The sequence below is a fragment of the Vidua macroura genome, chromosome 9 (genome assembly GCF_024509145.1).
Source record: "Vidua macroura isolate BioBank_ID:100142 chromosome 9, ASM2450914v1, whole genome shotgun sequence".
Classification (NCBI taxonomy): domain Eukaryota; kingdom Metazoa; phylum Chordata; class Aves; order Passeriformes; family Viduidae; genus Vidua; species Vidua macroura.
In genome coordinates, this window is record NC_071579.1 from 8,476,095 (window position 1) to 8,493,755 (window position 17,661).

Here is a 17,661-nt window from a genome sequence, read left to right on the forward strand (position 1 = left end):
TTCCACAAGTGACAGTGGGAATGTCTCTGTAGGTTTTGCAAGAATCCTTTCCACCAACAATGTGGGCTGGTCCTGAACCGTGTTCCTGAGAGCTGCCCATCACTGCTACATTTTCTCCACCATCAAGCCCGCAATTACATGTTGCTCCTGGACACTGTTATTTTAATACACTTTGAAAGAAATAGCATTATATACTTTTAAGCTTTCTACTTTAAAATCACATTCATCAAGAACTTGAAAAATCGTATCATTCTACCTCTCCATAGGGCACTGTGCAGATTTATTCAACAAAGCAGAAAGAAGGAAAAAAAGTCTGGTCTGAAGCAATGCATCTGGAGCACAACTTTTTTATGATATTCTGACCTGCTAAAAATATTTATTAATGATGTTAATTTATCTTCTAAATTTTCAAAATTAAATACTGGGGGAAAAAAATGAATACTTCTTCACCAGAACCATTTTAATGGAATTCAGAAGAAGAATATTAATACCCAGTGCAATCATTTACTTTGATGTCTCTATAATATGTAGTGACCCGTAAGTGGAATGAGCTAGAACTGTCATAAATTCATTATGAGAAACCATTCTTTGAAGAATATCAATGCAAATTTGAAATGAAATGAGCAATATGGAAATGAGGTAATTGCACAGTGTTTAAAATAACTGGCTCCAGTAGCAATGTCCTTTCTGTGCACTTCTATTTCAGCTGCAAAAAACACTGGAGAGGCTGTGTTATGAAAATTGAAATGCTGTAATTACTTAGTACTGATAGTGATAGGGCAGCATTCATTTAGAATCTCAGACTCTGGGGGAAAAAAAAGAAATCCAAAGGATGATTCTATAATTCTCATTTCTCTGAGAAAGGGAACCTTGGATGGCATGCAGTGTAAAATGTGCCAACCCAGGCCCCATCAACAAAGACTGGAGGAAAATACTGTATATTCCCAGGGAGTTTTCTAGGTATCATCTTACAAAAGTAGAATGTCAAATTTCTCTTAGTATCCTACAAAGGTTTGGGTTGGAAGGGACCTTAAAGCTCATCCCAGTCTCACCCCCTGCTATGGACAGGGACACCTTCCACTATCACCAGTTGTCCCAAGTCCCATCCAACCTGGCCTTGGACACTTTCAGGGATGGGGGACCAGGTATCCAGAAGTGCAAAGGTGTTTTCCTCCATGGATCTGGAATGCACCTTCCCCCAGTGGGGGCCAGCCCTTGCTTTGCCCTCTCTGTCCCAGCACTGCTCAGAGCAGCTCTGCCTGGAGGAAGCCCCACCTTGGCCCTCGCAGCTGCCTGGGGCAGGGGTGCCCAGCCCACCCACCTCCTTTATCCCAGTGTGAGCCCTGCCACCTCGGGCAGAAGGAGCCTGGCATTACAACTCTCCCTCCTTCACCTACTTACTTCTGCATTTTAATCCCTGGCTTCCCTTTACTCACTGATTCTGGAGCTGCGCTTTTGTAGCGGCAGCTTTTGTTTTGTGGTTTGTTTCTTCAAGTGGAGGGAGGAGAGTCCAGATGTGGAGCAGCTCCATGCTGGGCTGTGAGGAACCTGTGGGACCTGTTCCCACAGAGCTGCCCCGGGCCCTGGGGTTTGGCTGACACAGCACCTGGGCAAAGTGGATGCCTGTCCCTGTGGGAAAACGCGTGGGGGAGCAGGCTGGCTTTGAAGCCCTCCATTCCTGCTCTCTCCTAACTCTCAGCAGCACAGGAGCAGTATGGATGAACACCACAGGAACCTCTGCACATCATCCCATCTCCAGGCACATCTGCTGATGCTCACTTTGTCCTTTCAGCACTCCTATGCCCCAGGAACCAAAGAAAAAGGGCAACTCAATTTCTTTTTCCCCTCCCACAATGACCCAAGCTGCATTTTATTTTGCTATGTGTTTTTGTGGGTTTCACCCTGCCTGGATTCCAAGAACCAACATCATCTCCAAGTATTTCATTAATCTGAGGCTATATATATATATATATGTATATAGATATACACACAAACACATACATATACAGATATGCTCCATCTATATGTACTGGTATTCCATACCTAAAGAGGCTCCAGGAGAGTTGGAGAGGGAATTTGGACAAGGGCCTGGAGTGAGAGGACAAGGGGAAATGGCTTCAAACTCACAGAGGGCATGGTTAGGTGAGTAACTGAGCAGAAACTCCTCCCTGTGAGGGTGGGGAGGCCCTGGCACAGGTTGCTCCATCCCTGGAAGTGCCCAAGGCCAGCTTGGACAGGGCTTGGAGCAACCTGGGATAGTGAAAGGTGTCCCTGCCCACAGCAGGGGGTGGCACTGGATGAGCTTAAGCTCCTTCCAACCTAAACCTACCTGAGATTCTGTGATCTGAAAGCAGATGGGAAAATGGGTGGGGGGCAAGACACAGAGAAATTAATAGCCTCTCCTTTATGTATAGAAAATACATTTCTAGATATCCATCCTTTACAGGGGATAATGAACCAACAGGATGAAGTTTTCCCAACACTTGCAGTGGAGCTGACCCTGTGCTGGTGGAACAGGGCTCCTGGAGAATGTCACACAGGAAGGAAAGCAAACGAGGGGCCAGCACAGGATTTAACACACCCAAACTCTTCAGGATAGACAAAACCCAGAAAAACCTCTTCTTTCTAAGGGCATGAAGGCTCTTGGGCATTTTTGGTTTCTTTCCCCTTATAAGCAGAGCAAGAGCAAGTTCTATCCTGAAATGGTGTGTTCTGAAACACTGCCATGGCACAATGGTTTAAAATAAATAATTAGGACATTAGAGAGAGAAATCTTCACACTGGAATATGCACTAATGTGTACTGGAATATGCATTAATACGTGCTAACTTCAGTTTGTACAAAGCTCTTCACCAATGTACTGCACCAGTGCTGAAATAAAAATGCAGTTATGCATTTAAAACACTGCAATTCAAAGTTTACCTAGCAATAATAAGCAACACAGGGTTTAAGTATTTTAAAGTACCAAATTAATTATATTTCCATGCTTAAATTTGCCCTAGTGGTATTTTACATCTGTAGAAAGGAAAACACCACAAATACCCCTGATAAACTTAGTGGTGGCTACTCTATTTCTTTTAGCTGGCTTATTTCTTTTTTATTTAGCTTTTTTAGCACCTAGATTGGACAGGTTGGTAATAGAATTAAAATGTATTTTCCTAAATTGATGTGGAATTCAACATATAACTGTCTTTGCACATCAAAAATATTTATGATTGATGCATCTATAACATGCATTTTACACCTTGTGTATAATATATATATTTAAATAGGGGTCTTCCCTTTCACATATTACATTTGATATGGTTATTAAGGTGTTTCATTCTGCATTTTCTGCCAGGCTTTTAATTTCACACACTTCACTATCAGATATTACTGCCTACTTTAAACAAATCACTACAGAAAACGAAAACTGGTGTTGAACAAAGAGTCAGGGAGACGGGGGGGGGGGGTTGCAATTCCAAGTAATGTGGAGCTGGGTGACAAATGGAGAACAGCAGCTGGGCTGAGAAGCTCAAGGGAGACAAAAATCACATTTGCAGGTAAGTGGAGTGGAAATTTGTGGAAATTGGGTAAAACAAAAAGCAAAACATTGTTATTAAAGGTGGTGTGAGAGGTAGCAAGAGTAACAGAGAGGCAATTTTCTCCCAGCTCCAGCAGGAATTCATCTCAAGCTCTAACATGCAATTTCACTACAGAGCTCCAGGATGAAACACAGGATTATATCTAATTGTTTTGGAGGTTTGGATAACAAAGCATAAAAATCCCAGTAAGTGGCCTTTTGTGCCGGCGCAGCCCAGAAAATGATGAATAAAAGTTATAAAAACATCCAAAACCTGAACTGCAATAAATATCAAGATAACTACCCAACAGAAAAGAAATGCAGCTTTAGGGATTTGGTATTTTCAGGGATATCTGTACTATGACAGCCCAGTGCAGAGGAAAATTGATCCAACTCCTGAAGTTTGCCAAAGCAATGCTAAGCTGCAGGAATACCCCACACCTTCTCATTTTACCCTTTCTGGCAGTAATATTTTACAATGGGAAGCCAGGAGTGCTGAGAGAGTATGGAAAGGAGGACAATTAAATTTGCCCTATTGCAAGTATTAAAAAGGCTGTTATGTAATTGTACTCTGCATATTTAACATGATGGCGTAGAGCTACACAGTCCCTTCCAAACAAGAAATTATTAGGTCTTTATTAATATGTTATTTATTTTGGTCATACCTGCTTGTAAAATATTAATACTGCCCAAGCTTTGGCACTTTAGCTTTCACAGTGACAAATCCACCCTTAGCTTTGGCTAATCTTTAGGGTCAAAAAAACCCCATCCAGATCTGCTGAGTGGCAAACTCAACGCTGGCAAAAGTCCCTTTGTTGTGGTGAAGGCTTAGCATAAAACCTTCCCCCCAAGAAGTTGGGGAAATGCAGGAGAGGTTTTGTGGAGCCACTGTGGAGTCATGGGGAGCTGAAGTTTAGTTTTAGCACAAAGTGGAGTTCGGCACCACATGTGGCACATTGGCACCAAGCTGGGCACAGAGACAAAGCCCAGGAACCCAATATACCATCCCAGCCAGGCCTTCTGCTTCTGAACTCACAAATAACCATCCTAGCAGCTCATTTACCTCCAGGAATAATAGCACACACATTACCTTCCATGCCTCATCTCACACAAAAATTAGCACAGCTCCCATGTTTTCTTACATGTGGGTAAATATATATATATATATATATATATATATATATGCACAAACCAATGCTTGTGATTTAAAAACATATATAATATGTAGTACAAATTACTTCCTTCTTTCACCTATCTACTAGTTCTTCACTGTCCTGACTCCAAACATCCCTGGTTTAGCTGAGCAGCCACCAAAGCACGTGCTGCAGTGTAGCCGGTGTAGCTCCAGCTCTGCAGTGCCCAATCCTGCAACATCCCATTCCCACCCTGCAGGCTGGGATGTGGATGGGATGTGGGACTGCCAGCTCAAGTGCAATGACTCTGGCTTTGTTTTGAAGGTGGAGATGCTCTGGAAGGTGTCAGAGGTACTTGGAATGAAACCAGGAGCAGAGAGATCCCAGTGGCAGGTGAAGAACTGGAGAAACAACCTGACTAAAGAAGTGAATCAGGCCTATGGATACAAAGGAACAGCAGGAAAACAAGCTTAGTTTAGCTTTCCTTATTTCTTTTCCCCCTTGTCAAAAGCCTACATTTTAATCCAAAGGGGCCTTTGATTCCAGCAGAAAATGTCTTCCCATGGAGCATCTTGTGTTTCCCCTGGCAGACAGCCCTAGCACAGCCATCCCTGTTGGCACTGTGTCTTAGGAGCATTTCTGCTTTACTGTGCCAGACCTGCTCAAGTTTGGAGCCCTGCTTAAGCCTCAGGTTGAAGCTGAGGTGGTGGTGATTCACTGACAGAGCCTCATCTCTCCCACAGATACCCACATTTGTACCAGCCCTTCTCTGGCTCTTCCTCAAGCAGAATCAAAGCCTGGGACTCTGACCTCAGCACCCAGTGTGAAATGACAGCTTCCCTGATGACTGCCATGTCCTTCTATTCTCTTCATCTACTCATGTGACCTTCTTTCCTCCTGACTCAGAAATACTGCAGCACCAAAGGCAGAGATGGCAGCACATCAAAGAGCCTAAGTTACAAGGGAAGCAGGCTTATTTTCACTTGAGCTCAGATATTTTTTTTTTGAGCAAGACTTCAGAATACCTTCAAAAAAGTAACAGAGATGATAATGGGATTGAAAAATTCAATGGCATCTGAGTAACATAATTCAAGCACCAGAATCAGGGGATAACATAAGCCACCCAGAGCAATTCCCAGCCACTGAGGTTACACATCTCATCTGGGCTGTGTTTCTGAAGGGGATGTGAATTTGCAGCCCTGTGACAATAAAGAAATTGGGGTTAAGAAACAAGAGAGAAGGAAAAAGGGCCAGTCAATTCTCCCACTGCCTTTTCTTGTTCCTAAAATTTCAGTTGCCTGGAAATTGGCTGATGAGAAGATGGGATTATGTAAGTGTTTGCCAACTTCTCACATGCTAAGGAAATTAAAGCCTCAGTGATGGGTAGCTTAACCCATCATCTAAGCAGTGAGTTAAAACATGTTTACTAAAGAGAACTTGAATAGTGAAAGCCCTTTAAAAAAACCAGAAGTGATGAGGACTTGACAATTCCCAGGATTAAAAAGCTGCATATATTACAGACAAGGTAATCTCCTTATAGTAAGATGAGGAAAAGGCAAATAAAGTCTTTTTGGTGGGCAAGACAGTTTTTGTTTTAAGGCATATCCATCCTGTCTGGTTGAAGATTTTCCTGTGTTATTGCCTTTTTTTTTCTCATGATAAACATGACAGAAAAGAGCTACACCAGCCTTCCAAATCCTTACTGTTACATTTTCCAACAAACTCACTGCTCCCATCAAACATGACCCACCAATAATAAAATAAGAAGCACTGTGCTCTCCCTACATTTAATCAGGTGAGAATGGGTGGTACAAGACAGCTAGCACCAGCCAAAGTGCAAAATAGCTCGAGCTAGTTTTGAGCAGACCTTCAGCAAGTGTGTCTCCTAGCAGACCTGAGCTTTCCCGAGCTCTTCCTCACTGTCATTCCAGGGACACGGGACCTTCTGCAAATACTCTCATTTAACTACAGCTGAAGGCCAGTTGAAAATCTAACATAGAATCACAGTATATCCAGAGCTGGAAGGGACTCACAGGGATCACTGACTCCAACTCCTGGCCCTGCACAGGACTCCCCAACAATCTGTTAACAACCTCTAAATCCTGCTCCAAGCTGAAGTTGCACCACCCATTGGAGGTGCAGAAATTATATTGCCTGCTGCTCAGCCACAGGATAGGGCAGCAAAATAAACTCCATTTGCTCCAGGAATGCACCTGTAGTTGTGTCATGGAAGTATGTGTGTCTAGGAGAGGAAATATAAAGTAGCCAAGTTGCTGGAGCTCACATATTCATCAAAAGTAAAAAAAATCCCAAACAGGGCTTTTTCTACAGCTGCCCAATAATGGCAAAAAGCAAATGCTCAGCTGATGATAATGGTTATGGTTCCACTGGAATCTGCTGCTGCTGTTTCCCCTCTGGACCTACAGATGGAGGGGGGAAAACCCAACCATTCTATGTGAAGAAAAGCTGCACTGAATGAGTGGAACCAGATGTGAAAACCTGCACCCAACTACAAGAATTGTGGGATGTCTGTGAAAACTTTGACTGGTCAAAGCCCCAGCCAGCCAATAAGAAAACCTATGGTCCATCAGCTTTAGAAGAGAAGAAACAACTTTTCAGAAATGCCAGAGGTGACTCAACCGTGATTTTTAAGCTGCTTCAACAGCATCTTAGTTATTTTAAGTAGTCCTAAGAGTTTACCTGTGATTGCCTTCCCTTAATGGAACTACGAGCTGGCAAAGTGCTCGAATCGGGGCAAAAGAAACACACATGATTTTTGTGACTGCTGTGTTATGAATATATTCTTTTTTTTCTGCTCCAAACTGCCTTCCCTGGGAATTTTAAAATACAGAAAACCAGCAAGTATCTACATAAGTAGGTCATTTTCTTAATGGCAGAGAAGTGCTGTTTTACTCCAGCTCGTTTGTAACACAGACACACACATTTCCAAATAGAGTATTTTTGGATTTGCAAGGGAGGGGAGTGACTTATAATCATGGAGGCACTCACTCCAAGATCAAGTAGAGTCTAATTCAGAAAGACAAGCAGGAAAAAGTTGTATTTTGCACCTTCCATGAGAGCTTTGCAGGGAGTTGTGACATTTTGGAGAAAATCCTCTTGCCGCGCATAAGCCGAGCTGGAGGGTGCTGCACGCTGCATATTCCATTACAAAAGCAGAGCCACGTTAGTTCATTAGAGAAGTGATAAGTTCAATCCTTACCAAGTTTTCTTGGTTCCTGGCTGCTATTTTCTGATCATCTTCTCCCCCATTTTTCATGTATTTGACCTCTTCCACTGGTTTGATCCTATACTCATCTGAGCACCAAGAAAAAAAAAGAAAAAAAAAATTTTGAACCAGTGTCGTTCAGCAGCTGGGATAAAAACCAAACTAAAACCAAAACAGCTGACTAGAATAGACCCTAGTTAAGCAAAGCAACTAAAAATTACATGTATATCTTTTCAAAGGCTTACATGTGACTAATACAATGGAAGTTTCTCCTGCCTAAAGCTTCAATAAGAATTTCAATAGCTCTCTGGTCTAGTATAGGCACAGCACCAGGAAACAGGGATGTTTGGTGTGTAGTCTCTCCCAAATCCCTAGTTTTCTATTTAATATGTTCAATACAAACAAGTTCTTTCCTCCTGCACCCTCCCTAGATATTCATTCTCAGTGGACCAACAAGCTATGGACAGTGGCTACTTGAGAGAAGGCTGCTCATGGGTGCTCCCTGCACAGCCAAGCTGATGGAGGATACTGAAAATGTAGGTTAAAAACTGGAAAAAAACCAACCCACACCATAATCACTTTGGCTTTTTTTTTTAATTTAGTTTTTCCTAATGACACAATGCACAGTCATAGAATGATTTCTGGAGAAAAGGCCCCATGATGACCATCTTCCTCTTTCCACTTCCCCCACCAACCACTATTTTTCCCTGCACACAAATGTTATCCAGACAGAAATGCAGCCTGAAAATAAGTGAGAAAAGTAAGATCCGTGGTTTATTCTCAATGTTTATCAGCTCTTCAAATACTGGAATTCCCAGCTCTAATGCCAGTATGGAAATGTTACCTAAAATTCAGGTACTATACCACAGTAAACCCAAAAGTCCAACAAGGGATTTTTTTCCTTGGTAGGACAAGATGGGATTTCAGGAAGAATGATTCTTCCCCACAGCCTGTGAATCCAGTTCTTGCAGGACCAACACTGCCCTTGCTCAGTCACTTTCTGCTCTGGTTATCTTTGCAGCCTGTGAATCTATTGGAAAAAACACCCAAAGTTGTGCATCCACCCTCCTCTAGCCAGGATAAACAATGCAGAAGAGAAACTCAATCCCACAAAGGTGGAAAAATATTAATACAAAGTGAAATGAGGCACAGTACACTCGGAATAAAGGGCAAAACCATGACAAATTAGAAAACACTGCACAAACTTTCCTCCTTTTCTTTGGGTTTTCAAGCAATTCCTCTCACTTACACTAAGGGAAAAACAAAGCACAAATAGATTTTTCTGGGTTACTGTATTGCTAAAAAAAGAATCAATATTATTTAGACAAAGTTGTTTTCAGGAAACTGTTAATCACAGAGTCTGGAAGTTAAATAAGCCTTGCTTTGAAAAATAAGGCTTATTTTTTGAATAAACTTGTTTCAAAAAACAATCTTATTTTAAAAAATACATCATGGTTTTGCATTTGGTCTAGTCTGCACCTATACATTTTCTTTATTACAGAATTCAAATAAACTGAATTAATCAAATAGAAGCATCTCAGACACAGAGCCTCAAATCAGATGGAAGAATTTAAGACAGTATTATCAGACTGGTAAATGTGAACAACTCTGAGGGGTTTTTTTTTTCCAGTGTAATTCAGCTAGTCTGGAAATGACAATTCATAAGCCCAAAAGGGCTGAACACAATAAAGCCTGGGAATTAGAAATAGTTGATTGACTGTAATTATCTAACTTACATTTTCCTCCCTGCCTCAGTGCTCTGTGTTGTGATTAGCAATAAAACCCACACTCAGAAAAAGCATCAAACTCCCACAGAGGCACACAGGGATCTGAATGGGGAAACAGATGAGCAAGAGAAAGCAGCACAGAGGACATTTCCCAACCCAAAGCCAGTCCATGGGCACTGGAGGAAAGAGGAAGCTCAGCCCAGCCTTGTGGAAAACAAGGAAGGTATGGAGGGGCTGATGTTCCATGACAAAAATAACCCTGAAATGTGTCTGCTGCTTATTCCAAGAGATTAATTGTGATCAAACACCACTTCCAGGCAGCAGCTGATCCTGTGGGGATGATATAGGAGGGGTGCTTCCTCGGACACATCATCCCTTGGAGCAAGTCAACCAGGGCACTGAGGAGTCCCTGACTGATAGCCCGGATAATCAGACTGACATGTGAAATTTTGATACACCTGGACAGGACAGAGTCTTCCTAGAGATCAAAAATTTAAAATTCACAATGGACATGGGCACAGGTCCTTCAAATGCTGCATCATTTGCCAGATACATCAAGTAGCTCTGAAGAGGCAGCAGAAAGCTTTGCAGAGATTTCTTATGGTATTTCCAGAGCTATTTCCAACAGTGTTAGTAAACTTCAATACTTTCCTGATGATACAATAAGTATTCAATTATCTTTGGCACAGCTGGTGTTACTCTTCCCTCCATCCTACCAACTGCAGAAGCGCAGACAACTGGATAATTTATGCCCAAGATATGCAGCAGCAAGAAAGTTTTGAAAAATAAACCAGTCATTTTTCATAACATTTTCTGGACAGGATGAATCCACCACAGCAAACAGCAAGTCTTACTTTGGAGAAATCCAACGTCACCTTAGGAGAATGGCTTCCCACTGCCAGAGGGCAGGATTAGATGGGATATTGGGAAGGAGGGTGGGCAGGCCCTGGCACAGGGTGCCCAGAGAAGCTGTGGCTGTCCCTGGATCCGTGGAAGTGTCCAAGGCCAGGCTGGACAGGGCTTGGAGCAATCTGGAACAGTGGGAGGTGTCCTATGGCAGGGGGTGGCACTGGAGGGGCTTTAAGATCCCTTCCAACTGTATCCATTCTGTGGATACAGTTAAAAAAAATCAGGAAGCCCCTGCAGATGCTGCCAGAATCAACCTAGTAATTGAAAGTGTCTTAGAAAATTAATATAAATGTCCTGGCTCTAATAGAAGGTATCTGTTTGAGCAGAAGAAATGTCTGCTTGTATCCCAAAAAGCAATAAAGCTTTGACACAATCTAAAGCTGAGGATCTGCTTTAAAGGGCAAGAGATTATCTCCTGGGATGAGGCCCACTGGGGAAGGGGTTGAGGGGCTGGCACTCAGACCCCAGTGCCTCAAGGAGTGATGAACAGCCTGGAGCTCCAGGCAGATTCCAGCTCCAGCAACCCCAGGGGCTCTGCACCACGGTGAGACCAAAATGCAAATGCAGCACTGGCCTGTGGGAAGCCAGGGATCAACTTCATTTTGGTTATAATAACTGAGCCATAACAACTGTTTTATCAGCTACACACAGAAATGAAGGGAGCAGATCAGAGATTCGTTACATTTGAAGCAACATCATTACTCATAAGGTCTCCTAGTTCCCTATCACAGGCAAAATACTTCCCTTAAAACAAGGAGCACTGATACAATATATTGGAAACATTTGTTAGTATTGAGTGGTCTCTTGCTGGAGGGAGGTATAAATAGATATGATTCCACTTTGCAAGGGAAAAGAACAACTAAGTAATTATACAGAATTATACAGCCAGGAGGATACTGCTTGCTGGTATAACAGAAAGCCTTATTCATAGGTAAGACAACATTCTTCATTTCAAATATATTAAATATAGGAATTAAGATAATTATTTTCAGAAGATGGCTCTTGCACTGCATTATGTTATTTTTGGGAGGACACAATGATATCCAGACTTTTTTTTGACTAGGTGAAGACAAAATTTGTCTTCTATAGATACCTTACACATAAACTCCTTACCTTACACATAAGGTAAGGAGTCCAGAAACTTCAGATTCTGAGCTATTCATGAGATTGCTCTTGCTCTAAAGTTACTGTCAGGATGAAAGCACTGCAAGTGCAAAAGGGATGTTTATGCAACACAGAGACCTTGAAGTAGATCGTGAGGGGTATGGTCATTAATAGTTTGAGGTGAAAATGAAAATTAGATTAAAGACAGGTTGGATGATGAGCCCTAAATGCCTTTCCTGTAGGTATGTGCAAAAAAACCACCAACTTGGTTTTGCTCAATAACTTAGGAGTGACCTGGAGTCGAAGAAGTAAAGGACAATAAAAACCATCTTTTAAGTTTTACCTTCTGATTTCTACTGAAGTAAACACAGCATTTTGCAGTAATTTGGTCTGAGTGATCAGAAACAAATCCAGAGAAATCCTGAAATGTTGACTGAAATCCAGCAGGACCTCATTAAGTCTGGCAGCCAACAAGATCTCTAAAACTGTATGAAGTTCAGGATAAAGGAAATTTGTACTCTATGTGTATTTACCTTGGTCTTTTTCTTAAATACAGTTTTATATCAAAAAGAAGAGTGAAACATGTTCATTCTTCTTTCTTGTACAGAACCAAAAATCAAGTAGTGAATAAGATAAAAAAATTAGAAAACTATCACTCAGAATGTGATATATCATAAAGAGAAATGCATCCTTATGCTCCTTTCAGGAGCAAAAACAAAATCAAGTCCTCTCTTCTATTGTGTGGTGTATTATATAAAATGAGAAAATTTCCAATAACTCATATGGGGGAGGAATGGCTTTACAGGAGTGTCATAGCAAATCCTGAGTTGAAGAAAAGCAACTCAATTAAATTGAAAGAAAAACAACATAAATGAACCACAAAAGACAGAAATACTGCGAGCATAACACCCACCACAAAATCACAGGATATAAACCAGAAAGCAGGAATGCTTCTAGCTCCAAACTGTGGAAAGGCACAGGGAGGAAGAATTTTGAAATTGAATATGCTGCAAAAATTCTCAGCAGGCAAATCTTATGAATGAAGATCTCCATCTGGAAACAGATAATTCCACTCAAACATGTCACCCAGTTGCCATGGCAATGTGACAAAGAAAAACAGCACTCATTAATAACAATTTCAGTGATAAATGAGCATATCAACTTAGAATATTGAAACAATTACTGGGTGGGGGGCACAAAACTGTGGTGGTTCCCATGAGAAGAATGTCTTCAGCACTCTCAGACACGGCTGTAAGTGCCTTTACCACAGGAATATGGGCAATGACATTAATTCTAGCTGAGTTTAAAGGAAAGAGCAACACCAGAAAAAAGTATAACTTTGTCAAATATATGTAGAGTCACTGTGACTTTCAGAGAAATATTTGGTCAAACAGCAAGCCTTTGAATAAGTAAATAAATATAATGCTGATTTTCATTGCATTCCCATTTCAGACATCTAAGGACAAACAGATTTGGTTCCACTGTCATCAAGAGGGACGATGGGTGAGCCTCTTCTCTATTTTTAGCAAGATATCAAGTATCAGGCAGGAGGTGAGTGGTACTTCAGTGATACCACCAAGAGGGAGGTTTCCAAACACACCTTCATTTTCCTGTGCCACCTATTTTTCTGCAGGTTCTCCTGCCTTTCTATCACATGACATGCCAAGATTTATCCTCCATCCATACTAAACTACACGTCTGTTATATAAAATAGGAGTTTTCTGTTTAACAAATTCCTCTGCACTGCACTTAGTTCTGCCAGGTGCAGAAAGTGCTCCTGCTGCTGTGAATGCCACGGATCAAAGCTCCACATGCTCCCCTCTCCCAGAGGCTTGAAAGCTCAAAGTTATATTTAGATAAAGGACTGAATCGCTTTTTCTAAAAATATTTGTTAAGAACCGTAAGAGATTTTGATGCAATTTAACTGAAACATAGAGCAGCAGGTGAGCCACTTAGATGCTGAGCACAGAACATGCCAAACGTCCCAAAATGGTTTGGGTGGGAAGGGATCTTAAAAATCATCCAATTCCACCCCCTGCCATGGGCAGGGACAACTTCCACCAGCCCAGGGTGCTCCAAGCCCAATCCAACCTGGCTTTGGGCACTGCCAGGAATCCAGGGGCAGCCACAGCCAGGGCCTGCCCACCCTCACAGAGAACAATTCCTTCCCAATATCCCATCTAATCCTGCCCTCTGGCAGTGGGAAGCGATTCCCTGTGTCCTGTCACTCCAGCCTTTGTAAATAGTCACTCCATCTTTTTTGTCAGCTCCCTTCAGGCACTGGAAGGCTAATGGAAGGCCTGAAGCTTCTCTTCTCCAGGCTGAACAATTCTAATTCTCCCAGCCTTCCCTCACAGCAAAGCTGCTCCATCCCTCTGATCATCTTGATGGCCTCCTCTGGACTGGCTCCAACAGCTCCATGTCCTGCCTGTGCTGGGATGCTGGAGCTGGATGCAGCTCTCCTGGAGCCCATCTCCAGTGCCACTGGGAAGGAGGAACACTCCAAGATCCACAGCTGCACTAGAAGGACACAAGCAGTGGTGGGCTCAGCTCTAGAAAGAGCCAGCTACACATCAGGGTCAAAAACAAAATCACACACCACCAGGAGAGTCAAGGAGCAGAACTGGATTGCTTGGGTGGCTGCAGTTTCCAGCACCTGAGTCATTAGCCTTGGGTTCATGTGCATCTGGTCTGGAGGACTGGAAGGGTGAGATGAGCTACTCAGGTTATTCCAACCCTGTTATGTATGTGGTTATCAACTGCCTGGGTACCACAGAAGTTACGCCAAAAATCCCAAAAACCATCAACAGTCAGAGAAATTAGTTGCAAAAATCCTGCAAATTAATATTTCTTGAACTAAATGTTAAGAAATTGAGGATATCTGAGTTATCTTCTTAGGTCCAGCTTCAAGCACTCACAGAAAGCAGCAGCTCTATGGTTCATTTGAGTCTAAGGGGTTAAAGCATTTGCTCAGCTGTGGGGGTGGGTTTCTGATCCACTTGGATGTGGGCTGGGAGTGAAATTTCATTGGAGGTCAACCAATATTGGGTGAGCAGCCTGTTGTTTTCCTCCATTACCAACCCTCAACGCTATCAATTCACAGGCAATTCCTGATCCAAGTGATCATGGTTTTACTAACATGAATAGAATAATAAAAATAGCTTAGGAAATAAGCCAACCCATTTTTCTCAAAGGATTATCTGAAAATGCTCATTCAGATTTCCCAAATTAATTTACCTTACCCTAATCCAATCTAAAAATACAGCCACTGCTGGGAGTCGAGGCAGTGGACACCACCAGATAATAAACAGAGAACAGGTGCATGAGCAACACACCAATTCTTCCAACAAAATCTAAATCCTCTGACAGAACAGCTCTTTAAAAATCAACACACCACACAGATTGCAGCACATCTGCAAAGACCACCCTCAAGCACTTCTCCTTCTTCCTACACAACCCTGACAGGTACCCAAGGAACGCCAACGGCTGCTTCTGCACAAGGCAGATGTGACCACTAGGGCTGGTTTTTTATAGGAGAAAATGGGACTGAGACACTCAGGGTAACAAAAGTCAGTCCCTAAATGGAGGATTCCTGCAGAACTGGAAGGACATCCAGCGAGACGGGGGTAGCTCTTTTCTAAGCTATCCAGCAGCCCTATGGCATATCCAGCACTCCATGAAACATTAACTCGCTCAAGGGTGATGCCTACCTGAAAAAATTTAGCAACTTCCCTTCTATTTTGCCAAACCTCCCTCCTGCAGGCCCAAACCATGACATCTTTCAGCAGCAATCCCTGAGGCCAACAGGGTGACAGGACACGACTCCATTAACTGTCCTGGACATGATGTTTGCTGCCGGAGAAGCACAAACCCTGATGTTTCTGTGTTAGCCCACCCCTCAGCAGTGCTGTCAGCAGCTTCCAGAGCTGCTCACAGCTCTCCATCCCTTGGCAACTCTGTCCTCTCCCAGCCTGATCTCTGCCTGTGGCAGAAGGCCTCTCCCAACCTGCGCTGCTGCCGCTCCTCGGGTGCCTCAGTTTGTGTGTCCTGTGTTTCCTGATTACTTTCCCCCCAGTTTAAAGGTGGCAGGTGACGATGAAATCATAATTTAGCTCCCTTGTTTAAATCTACAGGTTCAATTTTCAGATCTGGCACGTGACTCGCAGAAACAAACCACTGTACATCAGCTGGCACAGCAGGAGATGTGCAGCCAAATCAAGGAGGGGGTTACTTGCTTCCCACCTTCACTTGGTTCCTTCTTAGTTCCCTCTACTTGCTTTTTCTTCTTGGTTCCTTCCACTACTTGGTTTGTTCTTGGTCAAAAAGTCCCCAAGGCTGCTCTACATTTCGAGCTGTCATCTAGTCCAAGCGCTGTGAAAACTGGAGTTGTACATACAATTTTCTGTCACATTATGAGTTAAGGATTGTTTTAACTAACCTTACACCAGGGCCACAGGCCCACTGCTCTCTATCTGCCAGGTCTGCCTTAGCTGGAGGTAGGTCAGAGGAACCACAGCCTCAGAGGCCATTTCATTACCTCAGGGAAGATTTTAAAATAAAACCTCAACATTCCCAAATCTAGTTAATGCTAAAAACACAATCTCTGCCCTGCTCCTACTGTCTTTGTGTTCAAAATCTGAGGAAACACCATATGTGAGATGGTATTGAAAAAAACTGCCATGTGATCATATAATTAAAGACTTTTGTGCACTCCTCTGTAATTACAAAGCCAAAGAAGAGTGCTGGTGGTGTGCACTCATAACTATCTTTCAGCTACCCAGATTTCTGCTTGCTGAAACTATATAATTCATATATACATATATATATATATATAAATATATATATACACACACACACTTTTTTAACCTTTTTGTTTTCATTTAATTAACACATAACTTTGAGGCAGACACCAGGCTGTTTAAAGGAAACCATTTCTCAGGTGGAGGAGATTACAGCCACGGTGCTTGGCAGGAAGGATATCCAGTAAATGCAATTATCTAGCCCACTAAAAAGATGAAATTGAGAAATGAAAGCAGGAGAGGGAACAAGTCGCAGAGAGATTAATTAAAGGAAGTGGACAGAAGGAAAATAAAGGGTCTGTGCCTTGAAAAGATGACTGTTCATATGAAGTCCCCAGGTGAGTGTCAGGATCCAGGCTGCCTTGAACACAGCACAGCATGGCCAGTTTGGAAAAACTCCTTCAACTCCATTTCACTGTTCTGGTTTGAAATTCTCCCTCAGTAAGTTAAAAAAAAAAAAAACAAAAAAAAAACAAACCACCAAACACAAAATATTTAATTCTTTTCAGGTTTTTCAATGTCATTAATGAAACTCCCAGTCTCTGCTGAGCCTCCCTTCACCCCCATCTGTCTATGCACTCCATTGAACATCCCTCACTTTGGCACAAAACCTGTCAGGAACTATTCAATTCCAGTAAAAATACCTAACTGACCATTTCTGTGAGCATCCCTCGTGCAGCACTGGAGGCTGTGCCTCTTACAGCCCCTCTAAGGCATCCATCCACCCAAAACCACTCCTGAACGGAGACACCCCAAGCATTCCCTGGAAAATAAGTCATTACCACTCCACACCCTTGAAATTACACATCTCCTATTACTGCAAACACAGGATGAGGTGCCTTCAGTTTCCTTGTCAATAAAAAAGCCAATTCCTCTATCCTTAACAAGCAATGCCATTCTCAATCAGTCAGCTATTAAATGAGATTGTTGCCCCGCAACGTCTGACTTGAAATGGATTTTCATACCCTTTCAGGGATAGTAACTTTTTTCTATTAATATTAGGCTATCAAATTTTCCCTGCTCACAGACCTCAAAGAGGGTTTGTAAATCAGCAGCTATTTCATTTTTATTACTTCCAATATGGAAGGGACTGAATAAATACCCAGAACCAGTAACATTTCCTCACTGTCAGTATTTCTTTAAACCAAGAGGGGAGATGTAACAAAAACTTGACTTACAAAATACAGCACACATTTCCAGA

General features: G+C 42.4%; 1 protein-coding gene across 3 annotated transcripts in view; it reads right to left on the reverse strand.

Moving 5' to 3' along the window:
- Positions 1-17,661, reverse strand: part of C9H1orf21 (chromosome 9 C1orf21 homolog) — a 105,504-nt gene that overhangs the window by 36,254 nt on the left and 51,589 nt on the right. For 2 of the 3 annotated variants that reach the window (XM_053984545.1, XM_053984544.1), the window contains exon 3: positions 7,916-8,010. In XM_053984545.1, coding sequence (XP_053840520.1) covers positions 7,916-8,010 — 95 coding nt within the window. Of the gene's footprint in view, positions 1-658; positions 806-1,436; positions 1,630-7,915; positions 8,011-17,661 lie in introns of those variants that run through there. The other variant, XM_053984543.1, reaches the window with a different exon arrangement.